Raw genomic sequence first — 13,608 nt, 5'->3', positions numbered from 1 at the left:
AGGAGAGAAGGCACTGTTGGCATAACAGCTGAAATAATTCCTCACAAATCTCCCACATATTTACACGTTTCCTGGATATGCCCAGGGCTCCTGAGCACGTACATCTCTGCCTTTATTCCCCTTTGGAAGCAGTCAAACTGGCAGCATCTGCCTGCCCGCAGGAGCTGCTCCAAGCTGGAATGCGACTGGCGATGCTGATTTCCAGAGGCTTCTGTGTCCCAGGAGAAGCCAAGGCAGGAGTGGGTTGAAAGGCACTGGAGCTGCTGCTGCTGCTCTGTGCCAGAGAGCCCTGGCTGGGCAGGGCACGGTGCCCACTGCGCTGCGGGCTCTTTCTCCTGGCAGAGCTGGGCACACCTGGGAACAAGGCATGGCAGCTTGTGGGGAAATCAAGGGGTTTGTGGGGGCTGCATTGCTCTGCACACAGCCAGGCCACCTGTGGCACAGAGTTCTGGCATCTAAAAAGATGAAGCAGAGGGGAATAGCTGGAAAAGGTTTCATTTTGACCTTTCTTACCTGTTCACAGAAGTTGCCAAAACGAAAGTTACCAAGCAGGGCCTGATCCCTGCTGCCAGCTCAGCCTTAGAAAGGAGGCATTTGTTTATTTCAGTACTCGGTGCATAGGGAATCACTTCCCTAACACCTGCACACCCAGCAATCTCACTTACTAGTTTGTATCCATGCAACTAAGACAGAGTCAATACTTTGCTGAAACTCACAGGCTAAACATTACTCCCAATTCTTTGACATATTTAAATCATGTCTCAGAATTGATTGACAGGAGGGTAGGAGTATCCTGTAGGTCCCTGGTGGTCATTGCTACAGGTCCAGGAGGAGACTCATGCACAAAATAATCTAAGACACAACTGGGCTTGCAAAGCAAATTTATTCCATTAGTTCCAGTGGCAAATAATACATACCAACCCCTGGATTCCCAAAAATCCGCTGAGCAGGAGAGGGAGATGGAGCGTGGTGCTTGGTGTGGGCAGGTAGGCAGTGCATTTCCAGGATCTCCCCTGAATCAAAAGGGTGTGCATCTCGTCCTTCTCACACCTCCAGCCCAGAACCAGGCCTTGTATCTCCTGCGCAGGAGCGGAATTTTCCCAGTTACAGCATCAGCTCACACATGGCCGGCGCGTGAGATGAAGCCGCGGTGGCTCACGATACCGACCCCATGCCAACAACAGCTCCCTTATGCATTGTTCCCCTTTCAAACCTTAACTGCCCACCCATTGACCAATACATTGTTTCTCTTTCAAGGATCATGTTCCCACCTGTAATAAATAAAAAGGTCTTCATCAAAACGAGCATTGAAGGAAATAAGAATTTGAACTGAGTAGGGAATTTCAAGATGTGGGAGGAGAAGGAGGGGGGGGCCCGAGGGAACAGCAAGTATCCTGCTTAAGAATTGTGCAGATGCAAGTAGCATAGAAGACTGTGTAACTAATTATATACAAGTTAACTTTTAGGCCAAGGACAATCTGCAAGGAAGATGAGGAGCCTTCATCCCTCCGACCACCAAGGGCAGAAAAAAAAGACCCCCTAGCAACCAATTGCACAGGCACAGAGTGCATTGAGAGAAAATACGTCAACTGGAAAGAAGAAAAAAAAAATGGACTATAAAAACAAAAAGGGCAAGGGGGGAGGGCACGCCGTGGTAGAGCAGAGACTCTCCAGCCACCCAGCGCTGTCTTTTGCTCATTACCACTTGCTTAATAAATTCTTCTTAGTTGATTTATCTATAACTGGCCTCCCCAGTTGAATTTGTCCATAACACCATCCATTAAACAATACACTTTTCTTCATTGTCTTGTCAACCTGCTCAAAGACGGATCAAATATGGCAGGGCCTTGGACACGACTCCAGTTCCTGACTCAGGCGTTTGGGAAATATTCCATTCCTCAAATTCTCCATTGCTGGTCAAAAGCCTCCTAAAAACACTTCCTTCCCTTTGAATGCATTCCAGCTACCTTCTTAGCAGGACCGCTCTCTTTATTCTCAAGGCTAAAACAGCCACTTGCACACATTAAGCACGGCAATGGGGCAATACAGGGTTCAGTGCTGCCTGTTAAAGCTAAAGGAATTCACAAGACTAAGCCCTATTTGTTACACTTAGCGCCTCTCCTTCCCATTCTGGGAATCAAACACAAGCCTTTCATCAATACACCCTGCGACTGCTCTTGCTGAGTGAAGCCACATTGCTGTGTCAATAAAGTAGACGGGACTCAGTTTCTTCGTGCAGGGAAAGGCAACTCTTTATTCACATAATTCATTTTTATACCATTTTCACAGACCTGATGTTCAACTCCAATTGCCTGCTTGTTTTCTTGCCACACAATTCATTGCTGAGAAGGTGTTTTTGTGTGGAAGTGCTAAGACTCTCTCTTTTACTCAGGTGTTTACATTTTTCCTTTGTGGACTCTCATGGGACAGATTTCTTGTTTATTCCAGATGCAAACTGTAATAACTGCAGTCATTTTTATGATTTTTCACATGGGAAGTTAGCTAGCTGTATGTAGAAAACATAACAGGCCAGCTGGTCATTTTTAGCAGAGCAAAGCCTGATTTTTTTTATAAGGCTTTTCTTTGACAATACCCACAACACATTGTGACTTTCTTTCAGAAATTAATGAAGAAAACACAGATTGCCAACTGCAATTATTCTGGTCTCTTCCCAATCAGTTGACTACTCAAGCAAAACCCTCAGGCACGTCCCCAATTCCCTCTCTCCCAGCAGCTCAGAGCTGCGTTGCACAGCGCTTGCTGTGCGCCAGACAGCACAAAGCAGGCTGGCCTGCTGGCCCTGAGTATTTCTGCAAAACACTCTGCATTTCCCACCTTTGCTCTGGCTCAGTGCAGAACTGCAGGACTGCAGGCGCTTCCTCCCAGAGCTGTGTGAGGCACCGGCTCCTGCAGACGGGAGCTGACAAGCTGTCACTGCCTCCCGCTGGCCTCAGCTCCCCTGGCAGAAGTGCCCTGCCTGAAGGACGCTGCCCTGGGCTCCAGCCTGCCCAGCAGCCCGGCTCCCTCCCCCGGTGCCCAGAGTGCTGCACACACTGCTAACCTTTCCCAGGAGTCACAGGGCAGCCGGCAGAAGAGTAGGAATGCTCAGCCAGGCCACCGGCCCTCGGCTGCCCTTCCCCTTTCTCTCGCCCGGGGCAGACTCCAGACGGCCAATGCCTCCGGGCTGGGCTGTGCCCAGCAGGGCTCCGCTTCCCCTCGGCAGCAGCCAGCTGCCGCTTGGCCTCTGAGAGCGGAGGATGCACCCGGGGCCAGGAAGAGGCACGCAGGGCCGGGCTGCTGCCTCCTGCAGCTACAAGGGCCTCCTGGCAGCCTGCCTCTGCCGAGGCTCAGGCTGCTCCGGGCTCTGCCGGGGCTCTGCTGCGGCTCCAGCCCCGGCAAGGCCGGGCCCGCTCTCACCTCACAGTCGCTGACAGCTCTGCACCGCAGGAGACCTTTCAGAGCACCCTCTCTGATCTTGCTGCTTTCTCAGCTGAGCAAGGCTCTCCTCCAGCCAGAGACATTGCACTTAGGGATACAAATCCAAGTGGCAGGTGCCCAAGTGCTCTGGAGTCACAGCTGAAGGCCTGCATCAGCACAGGATAGTTTGGCTTCCCCACTCCCCCTTTGGTTTTTCCTGCAAATGCCATTGCCCTTTCTGCCTCAACTAGAAGTACCACAGCTGGGCAAAAACAGACCAGTGGGCCGTATTCCAAAGGCAGCGTGGTCTGGAGAAGATGAATGAAGAAGAGCCTTCCCCACTTTCACACTGTGCCAAAGACTCCATAAGTGTCACTTTCCACCTTTTTGAAACAACTGACAATTCATAAGAAAATCTCGAGGTTATTCACAGAGTGAGAAAGAAGGGAATCTTCAAGGTGAGGTGTAGTTTCAGAAACTTTTTTCATTTCCAATCCTACTGTTCCAAGTCCGATTAGACAATCCTACCCTAACTTTACCCTAACCCTAACCCTAACCCTAACCCTAACCCTAACCCACAATCCTACTCTAAGTCAATGGTAATGGTCCTGATGTGATTATCACATTCTTGTCTCCTTCCTCATCTTCACTGAAACAATCAGTGGCACCAGGCAGGACGCAGGCTCAGCAAGTGTTACAAATGGATGCTGCCCAAAGAAAAAAAAACAACAAAAACCAATGAACCGTGACTTTCCAAGCTCAGTATTTCAGAGGATTCCTCTGGCTCCTAGAAAGATGCAGAAAGAGGACCAATGGGACCATCTGCACCTCTATGTTTTATGTGCAGGACCTTGCCATCACAGGCAAACCTGGCCCAGAATCCCATTCATCTCTTTATTGTGTTGTCTTCATCTAGCACCCCCTCTGATCTTGCTGCTTTCTCAGCTGAGCAAGGCTCTCCTCCAGCCAAAGACATTGCACTTAGGGATACAAATCCAAGTGGCAAGCGCCCAAATGTTCTCGAGTCACAGCTGAAGGCCTGCATCAGCACAGGATGGTTTGGCTTCCCCACTCCCCCTTTGGTTTTTCCTGCAGATGCCATTGCCGTTTCTGCCTCAACTAGAAGTGCCCCAGATGTGCCAAAAGGGACCAGTGGGCCGTATTCCAAAGGCAGTGTGGTCTGGAGAGGATGAATGAAGAAGAGCCTTCTCCACTTACAAACCATACCAAAGAAGCCATAAGCGTGTCTTAGCACCAATAAAAAACACCTGGCAATTCAGAAGGAAATGTTGAGTTTTCTGAAGGGGTCAGAAGGAGGGGAATCTTCCAAATGAGTTGATGCTTCAGAAACTTTATTTAATTCCAATCCTACTCTATAAACCTATACTACAAAACAACTCAATAATCCTACTTTAGAGTCCTACTCTACAATCCTACTCTAACTTGGTTATGGCAAAAATATCTTGACTGTTAGATTCTTGTCTTCTTCTTCTTCTCCTTCTTCACTGAGTTGATGAGTGGTACCAGGGTGGACGCTGGCTTGGCTGATGTTACAAATGGATGCTGTCCACAGGAAAAAAAAAAAAAAAGAACAGTGAACCATGACTTTCCAAGCTCAGTGCTTCACAGACTCAATCAGGATTCCTCTGGTACTTAGAAAGACCCAGAAAGAGGAGTGACGGGGACATCTGCTCCCCTGTCATCCTGTGCAGAACCTTGCCATCACAGGCAAACCTGGCCCAGAATCCCACTTATCCCTTTATTCTGGTTTCTCCATCTAGCTGGGATTTTTGCCCTGCCCGTGCTCTAGAAATGGTGCTTTCTGTCCCTGGGGTTTCTTCCTTTCAGGAAACTCCAATGACCCACATAGGTCCCTGTCTTTGAGAGACAGGCACCGTGCTAATTTCCACAGGGAGACAGAGCAGTGTCTACCTTTCCATGCCCTGCCCCTCCTGTGCTGGATGGCACCTTCCTTCCCAGCAGGGCCAGCCGAGTGGCGCTGGCTGCTGCAGTTCCCTCTCTGCCACACAGCCTGGCAGTAAGCCTGGGCCAGTTCCCCTCTGCCTGAGCGTGCCAGGCAGCAGATGGGGCTGGGACAAGTCCCTCTCAGCTGCCCCTGTCTGCGTGCCAGAAACCTCTAAGGGTGGGGTGGGGGGCACAAACCAGGGCCCCTCAGAGGCTCACAGTGAGCCCCCACACAGCCTCTCCTGCCCACAGCCAAATCTCTCCAGACTGCTCTGCCAGGACTGGCTTCCTTGGGTTCCTCCACCACCATTTCATGACTGTGTACCCTGCATTGCTCTACTTCAGTTCTTTTGCCATTAGATAAAAAGGAGCACCCCACCAAATTACAAAACAGGGTGACAGAAACAGAGGACAGAGCACCTCTCCTCTGAGGACAGGCTGAGAGACCTGGAGCTATTCAGCCTGGAGGAGAACTGGCCCCACGGAGACTTCATTGCTGACTTCCAGTACTTCAAAGGGGATTCTCAGGAAGTAGGAAATACCTTTTTTAACAGGCTCCGTTGCAATAGGACATGGGATAATATTTATAATATAAAATGGGAATTGAGTCAGATTAGATCTAAGGAAGAACTTGTTTACTTGGAGCATGGTGCCACACTGGCACAGGTTGTCCTTAGAGCTGGTAGGTGCCCCATCCTGGGTAGGGATAGGGCAAACAGTCCAGGTCAAGTGGGAAGGGGCTCTGAACAACCTGATCTCTCCCTGCTCTTTGCAGGACACTTGGACCAGATGACCTTCACAGGGCCCTGCCAGCCCAGCCTAGCCCAGACTAGAATTCCTCACTGTTTTCATTTGAACAACATCAGGAGTGGAGGTTGGGAGGAAGGAGGCTCATCTGATGCCTTGCACTTCAGTGGAGCAGGAGCCCATCCCTCAGACACTCTTTCACCTGCAGCCCCTTTGCATTTTACCTGCAGGAGCTCCTTGGCAGACCAGCGCCGTGCCGCGTCTGTCCGCAGGCAGTGCCTCAGGAAGTTACGCAGGGAAGACGAGAACCGGTTGGGCTGCCGCAGCTTTGGTGTCCCTCGTATGGCTATCAGGAGTTGAGGCTGGGGAAAAAGGAAACATAAGGCTCCAGCTGCTTCTTTCCCATCTGTAAGTGCTCTCTCAGATCCCATTGTTTAAGCTCCACTCTGCAGAAACTGCCCTGGAGAGACCCAGAGATGACTTTCCTTTACCAACCAAAAACCCAAACCCCGATGCAGACACAGCTTTTCCAGCATTCAGCAGATCTTGCCTTGGCAGCTGATTTCATTGACTGACCTAGTTAGTGGGAACTACATCAGCAAAAGCACGTTTTGCTTCTCTGAGAATTCACACCAGGCTGACAGGCTATTTGGAAGGGGGAGTTTGTTCTATCCATACTATTTCCAAGGATTATTACATGAAAGGAATCTTTGCAGTGCTTGTTGGTTCCTTTAGCACAGCTTCCATGAAACAAAAATCATCGAGTTGTTTTTTTTTTTTTTTCTCCTCTTGAAAAAAATGCAGATGCAGAATCCATCTAAAATAGACTGAAATAACAATGGAAGGAGGCCTGGGAGTCTCCATGAAAATGCCCACCACAATAGTCACAGCTCTGTGCTGGTGGCACTGAAATAGATGGTGACCAAAGAGACTTTGTTACTTTCTTCTTCATCCCAGAGGAAAATTTCCTTTACTTTTCCCACACCCCCAGAGGTCACAAAGAGGGTTTTATCCTGTCTCTCTGCAGCTGAGCTCAGCCACTGGACATGGTGGGGAGCTGGAGTCCTCACTGTCCTTAGAATTGTGCAAGCCAGGGGTGGCCCTGCTCCTGTGGTAAAGGAACACAGCACCGGCGTCAACCGCCCACATTGGATCCCAGCCCCGGGCACCTGGCTGCAAGCTCATCAACTTGTTAAAGTACCCAGAAACAGCCAAGAGTTTAGTGTACAATTCTAACTGCAGTCGGAGAAAAACACATCCTAAACTTATCCAGGCCACCCACACGCAAGACTGAACAATGTACAGATGATTTGAAAGCCTGAAAGTTTTGAAGACCCACAGGATTGGGAAAAGATGCTACAGTTTGGAAGAAAATTGATGTGCTGTGGTAAATGAAAGGAAAAGCAAGCAGAACTTGCTTGGGCATTGCTTTGGTGGTTTTTTCTCCTTTTTCTTTTTATTCTTTTTTCTTTTTCTTTTCCTTTTTTTTCTGTCTTTTTTCCCTTTTCCTTTTCCTTTTTTTCTTTTTATTTTCTCTTCCTTTTCCTCTTCCTTTCCATTTTTCTCTTACTTTTTCTTTTTTTCTTTTCCCTTTTCTCTTCCTCTTCCTTTTCCATTTACTTTTTCTCTTTTTTCTTTTTCTCTAAAATTGAAACTAGGAAGATTCAATCTCCATTTTGAAGGATATTTATCACACATCCAACCATTCCACTGAAAAATGCCTTTTCTTCAGAGACAGAGCTCCAACATTGTTCAAAAAGCAAGTGAAAAATGTCAGGCATGGCTGGAGGCCAAAATGGCAGGTTTCTGAACTGGTTAGGTTTCTGAACTGGTTACCTTCCTCTTCCCTTCTGATGCAACCAAATCGACAGCAGATGCTGATGTGCTGCAGGGACATTTTCAGAAGGGGACCTTGGTGGAAGTGGTGCCAGCAGATGGCAATGGGATTTTGTCCAATGGCACACTGACCATGGGACAGGTGAGAAAGACAAGCAGGATCAGTGAGTATTTGCACCTTACCGAAACAGGAGTTTCATTCCAGTAAGGAACTTCTCCTTCTGCCATTTCGATGCCCACGATTCCAAGAGACCATATGTCCACTTTGGGGCCACATGGTTGACCTGTCACCACTTCAGGCGCCATCCACCCAGAAATGCTGGCCACTGAGCTCCGTCGACTCTGCTCAGGGGTGAGCTGAACAAAGAGGCCAGAGTCAGCTGTGGAGAAAACAACAAACCATGAAAGCCAGCTCAAGTTAGGAAATCAAGCAAAAGAATTCCCCACTCTCAGTCTAAGAATGTGCTGTTGAGTCTCTTGGAGAACTGTCCACGCTCTGTTTCCTCAGGGCTTTAGACAAGGAAATATGGAATTGGCCACTTCAAAAAAAAAGCCTCATTTTTTAGACTACCTCCAGCCTTTTATTTTTCTGAAGCTTTACATTGTAGCTCCCTCCCTCTGGAAGGGACACACACAGAGCAACGCCACTCTTGAGTCCTTGTTCCTTGTCATACTTCTGTGCATGTTGCAACTGTGCCCACAGTTTGTGGCAGGGTTCCCTGCACTGCCACCAGCACCATTTTTGGGGAGCTGGCAGTCACTCAAAGCAGCCCCACAGCCCACGTCCCTGGAATGCTGCACCTGACCAAGAATACACTGACCCAGCTTGACAGAGCCGTCGGTTCTGAGAAGGATGTTGCTGCTCTTCACATCTCGGTGGATCACATGGTTCGAGTGAAGAAAATCCAGGCCTTGCAGGCACTGAGAGAGAAAACAGAAACAGGAAGGCAAAAATTAGCGATGTGATTTCATTACACAAGAAAGGAAACAGCTCTACAGATTGCCTCTGCAGGGGAATGGCAAGTAATGGCAGAACAGAGTGAGATTGTGAGGAAGAGCTTGCTGCTCCACCACTTGCAGAGCAGGACCTTTCTAAGGAAAGGCATGTCAGCTTTTGAAAGAGCAACAGCAGCTGCTGTTGTTGTAGACTGTCCCCTGCAAACCAGCCAGCATGGCTGCTGCTGCTGTGGATGTGCTTTCTCCATGCAGAGGACAAGTGAGGGGTTTTGCCAAGGAAGAGAAAGTCCCTCCCTTTGGTGTGAAGTGGATCACTTTGGGGTGGGAGGCTGCATGACAAAGGTTTTGTTGCTGGCCTCAGCACAGACTTGGAAGTATCACAACAGTCACCTTCCTGAAGCAAAGAGCATTTTGGCTGCACTAGTGTCCTTTTCAGTTGAGGACTGAGAGAAATGAGTCTTTTTTCTTTGCTGATCATTTCAAATGCTGCCACCAGCACCATTGCTTTTACAGGCAAGGAATGCAGTGCAGACAGGCTGGAGATAAAAGTTTAGGGAGGCAAGGTGGAGAATAGCAAATACAAATACAAGAGACAGAGCGAGAATACAACAGCAGGAGATATGAGTACAAGAACTGAGTACTGTGAGTGCAGGGGCACTGGCAGGCATTTCACTTGAGAGGCTTTTACTTGCCCATAGCATACCAGCAACACAGAAACAAAGCTTGGCACATGAAATCACTCCAGGTCGGAGCCCTGTTTCCCAGACAATCCTGCCCAAGCCCTGGGCAGCACAGGTGGGATTGCTGACCTCCCGACTGATGGCTGCCATCTCGTCTTCAGACAGGTAGGTCTCGCTGATGACATCGCTCAGAGTGCCTCCGTCCATGTACTCCATGACCAGCCAGCGCTGCCCATCCACACGGTAGCTGAAAGAAGGAAACAAGAGCATGGAGATAGACATGCATGGCTAGGTTGTTTTCTTGATTGATTCTTGTTTCCAAGTCCCTTTGTGACTAGGACAGAATGAAAGGAATAGACATTCCCTCTAGGCTGTGCATTGTTTGCAATCTGTCTCAAGAAGAAAGGCACAGCTGTGAAAAAAGGAGATGTCTTCAATTGCCAGCAAGTAAAAACTGCAGGTTAGGAACAGATCAAAAACCTGTCAAACTGCATGTTTCTGGAAATAAGCACCTAGTCTTCCTGGCATGCAAAGTAATGGAAAAGAGGGGACACAATCCAAGGGAAATCCATGTTAGTTTATCTGGACGTAAGAGGACTCTTGAAAAAAATCAAGCCCCAAAACAATGTGGTGGCTGTGAACTTACAGGCTATTGATTTAGTAAGATATGACAGATGCAGGTTTTTGAATCATTTTCAAACTCTGTGTACCAGGGAAGACTCATGCAGACAAGATGCACTCTCTTCCCATCCACTGGAGATGAGCAGAGCAGTAATATTTAACCAATAATTACAGCTCTATTTTCTGCCAGTGAACAAAGTGGAATTTTACCTTGCATGTTTGCAATATGTAAACAAACATTCACAACAACTCACCTGTCTAAATAGTTGACCAGGTTGGGATTCTTATTTGGCTTCATGAGCATGAGTTCATTGACTTTTAGTTCCTTCTTCCTCAGTTCTTGGAGATTTATTTTCTTTATGGCCACCTAAAATGACATTGAAAATGAGTAACTTGAGAAGTTGGTGGCACAAGACCACAAGGCACATGGAGCGAGTGATTTTGCAACGCCACAGCCAAGCTGTGCCAAACTGCCTTGTGATTGGGCATTGCAGTAATTAGGAACTGACATTGCAACAGCCCATTTCTCTGCTCCCTTGGAGGCCACTTACAGGACACGTGGCCACTGAGGTTTTGCCTTGTCCACTTGGTAACTGTGGTGTCTCAGCTATCACCCACAAAGCTCTGAGCACACTCCCTGCTGCTTTGTCTGGGATTCAGAAGAAGTAATCCATGCCCTAATACTCTGTGGATACATCTTGGGCTATGGGCAGGACTTAGGGCTTTTAGGGACGCCGTGCAGATCTCTCCCTACGTGCAGTTCTCCAGTGCAGCACTGCAGGTGGCTAAGGAACTACCAGTAACTTTCAGATGCATTTGCTGGCAAGCAGAAGTGAGAATTCAGGACTCTGAAGCCGTAGCCCCAAAGAGCAGTGAGATGCTCAAAGGCACCACCTTTGTTTTAGCAATGGAGAGCGAATGAGCACATCCTTCTCTGAAAGGAACTGCTGCCCTCCTTGCCTTCCTTCTGGCAGCTGAGAAGGACAAAGACTGTCCCAAATGTATTTTGCAGGCTGGTAGCAGTCTGTGCTTCTTGTGCCTTTTCAGCACAGCTCTACTCAAAGCTCCAGCCACAGCTGCTCACACCAGAGGACCTGCGGGAGATGTTGACATTTACCTGTTCTCCTGTGGCATTGTCAAGTGCTCTGCAAACATCTCCAAAAGTCCTAGAAACAAAAAAGCAGCAAAGAAAGGAGAAGACATTTAGATCTTGCAGTGAAAGCCAGTCCACAGAGGAGATCTCTGCTGCAAATGCCTAAAACCTGCCGGATGCAGGCGGGCTCTGCCCAAAGGCAGATGATGCATTTTCCTCTGAAGTGCATGGGCACTGGGCCTGTCCCTGAAGTGTTGCCGTTTACTGCCTCAGCTCCTAAGGAGATCTCCTTCTTTCACCTTGGGTTTCAGGTTCTAAACTGTGCAGTTTTTATCCTGACCATGGAGTATTTCCTTCAGCAATCTTTTGGAAAGAAATGTTCCTGAGAACTGTTATCTGACAGCTATCAGGGAGTAGGTGTCTCTTTCAGGCAAGCACGTTTCTTCCCCTTTTATTAGTGTGGCTGTATGATTTGGAGATATACAAAAATGCTCAGGAAATTAACACAGAACTGTCCCACACTTGAGAGACAAGGAGATCTTCCAGGTCCTGTTCCTTGCTGCAGGCAGGAACTTGGCAGCATGGAGGTGTCTCTGCCAATGCCTTCTGGGCACACTCACAAATTCGGAGCAGCACTGAGAGATGGGACAATCTATCCCCAGTGTCTGAACATGGGGATAGATGTCTGTTTGCAGCTGTTCTGACTTCACACTGCATAGATATTCCACCAGAAAAACGCCTGGCCCATGGTTATGTAGAAGTGACTGTGGTTGGACTCACCCTCTGCCAATATATTCCAGTTCCGTGTATTTCATCACAGGATTTTCCATGTTCACTATTTTCCCTGAGGGAAACAAAATGCAAGATGCTCACTTTAAAGCAGAGATCCCAGCTTCCAGGAGATTCAAAAGGCAGACCCAGAGCCTGGAGCTTTGAACCCTTTGTGTTCGGCTGGGTAACAACAACAACCAGGCAGACAGCTCTGCAGCACAGGTGGCCAGCACAGAGACTGCTTTTCTACAGCAGTTCCTGTGGGGAAATGTCTCTAAATGTCCCTGGGACACCAAACTCAGGAAAAGCATTTGGTACAGCTATGCTGACACCTGCACACAATAGACTGTCCCTCAGACAAGAAATACAGCAGACGTACTCCGTAGCTCCAGGGAGTCATCCTTGATCTCCTGTTGCTGAGCAGCAGCTGGGTCAGCACTGGAGATGAACAAACCGCCCCGGCTCCACTTCTCAGGTTGGGGAGCAAAGGCTCCTTTAGACCATGCTGCTGCTGCAGCAGGTTTGGTGACAAAGCCCTTGTAGATCTGGGACAAGAAATGAGTTTATGTCAGAAAGGTGGCTGGCAGAGATTAGCCTGAGATTCCATTTCAAATGCAAGCCCTTAGGAAGGTGCTGTCAGCAACATGCAGGGCTCTTAAGTGGGTTTTTTCTGATGTCCACTTCTCAGACTGGATGGGTCAAAACCAAAGGCTAGTTCTACTCGAGTGGATGGCCAGATTCATGGTCCATTTTCATGGATTTTCTGAAGGATCACTGCCACAATGACCATTCTACTTCCTCTCAAGGATTCTTTTCCCCCTCCAAGGGCTTCAGACACACTTGCAGCTCCTTGTTCAAGTGTTCGGCCTCCCCCCACTGTGTCTTCTTTTCCTGCACCATCTTCAGGTCATGCCCAACCTGTAGCACCTTTGGTGGGGACAGTTCCTGTGCCTCACGCCAGCCTCGGGGCTCTTCAGTGCCACTCATTTGCCGGAAGTCTTTGCCGGCTGCCCGGTGAGACGTCAACACTTGCACCTCGAGTCAAACAGAACAAAGCAGTCAGAGACTACAGCTTGTCCCTGTCAGTCAAGAGTCACTGACTGTGAGGAAAGAACAGATTTACAAGGGAGACAGACAGCTTGTTTCAATCCTCCATCTGGGTCACCATATTCCCCTGTAAAAACACCTCAAGAAACAAGGAGAGCAGGAACAGGCCAGCAGGAATCAATTTGGATGACTGCTGGCCAAAAGGCCAAAGGACAAGTCCCACTGTCCAGGGCAGCAGCTGAGATTCAGCACACCAGGAAATGTCCTTCTGAGTGACTGTGATACACACTAGAGCAGGATGGCACTCAGAGGCATCACCCCGCTCCCTGCTGCTCTGCACTGGGAAGGCCAGAAGGGCAGAAACCACCAGTTTGGTGACTGCCGTGGCTATCCCTCTTTCACTCACTTGCTTTTGTAGAGCCTGAGGGAGGGGATTAAGTTTTTCTCTGATGATTTTCATTTCTTCCTCCTGCC

General features: G+C 48.6%; 2 protein-coding genes across 2 annotated transcripts; both read right to left on the bottom strand.

Moving 5' to 3' along the window:
- Positions 1-4,584: 4,584 nt before the first annotated feature.
- Positions 4,585-10,326, bottom strand: LOC128822357 (serine/threonine-protein kinase PAK 3-like). Its single transcript, XM_054004053.1, has 6 exons — positions 10,313-10,326; positions 9,732-9,849; positions 8,787-8,886; positions 8,149-8,345; positions 6,354-6,491; positions 4,585-4,980 (listed from the first exon to the last, which is right to left on the bottom strand). The coding sequence occupies exons 1-6, from the start codon at positions 10,324-10,326 to the stop codon at positions 4,888-4,890; spliced, it is 660 nt and encodes a 219-aa protein (XP_053860028.1). The 3' UTR covers positions 4,585-4,887.
- Positions 10,327-10,473: 147 nt separating this feature from the next.
- On the bottom strand, positions 10,474-13,116 carry LOC128821830 (serine/threonine-protein kinase PAK 3-like). Its single transcript, XM_054003165.1, has 5 exons — positions 13,006-13,116; positions 12,467-12,632; positions 12,097-12,160; positions 11,341-11,389; positions 10,474-10,590 (listed from the first exon to the last, which is right to left on the bottom strand). The coding sequence occupies exons 1-5, from the start codon at positions 13,072-13,074 to the stop codon at positions 10,474-10,476; spliced, it is 465 nt and encodes a 154-aa protein (XP_053859140.1). The 5' UTR covers positions 13,075-13,116.
- Positions 13,117-13,608: the final 492 nt, after the last annotated feature.

Source organism: Vidua macroura, chromosome Z, assembly GCF_024509145.1.
Source record: "Vidua macroura isolate BioBank_ID:100142 chromosome Z, ASM2450914v1, whole genome shotgun sequence".
Classification (NCBI taxonomy): domain Eukaryota; kingdom Metazoa; phylum Chordata; class Aves; order Passeriformes; family Viduidae; genus Vidua; species Vidua macroura.
The sequence above is the reverse complement of the archived record's forward strand: the minus strand, read 5'-3'. Positions and strand labels throughout refer to the sequence as shown.

Coding starts and splice junctions, on each gene's coding strand:
- LOC128822357 (XM_054004053.1), bottom strand. Junction 8,887..9,731: donor TGGCAGCCATCAGTCGGGAG/GTCAGCAATCCC, acceptor TTTCTCTCTCAG/TGCCTGCAAGGCCTGGATTT. Junction 4,981..6,353: donor CTGCCAAGGAGCTCCTGCAG/GTAAAATGCAAA, acceptor TCCTGTGGACAG/CATCCATTTGTAACATCAGC.
- LOC128821830 (XM_054003165.1), bottom strand. CDS start 13,074: ATGAGTGGCACTGAAGAGCCCCGAGGCTGGCGTGAGGCACAGGAACTG. Junction 12,633..13,005: donor CCCCACCAAAGGTGCTACAG/GTTGGGCATGAC, acceptor TTCTTGTCCCAG/ATCTACAAGGGCTTTGTCAC. Junction 10,591..11,340: donor ACAATGCCACAGGAGAACAG/GTAAATGTCAAC, acceptor ATGTCATTTTAG/GTGGCCATAAAGAAAATAAA.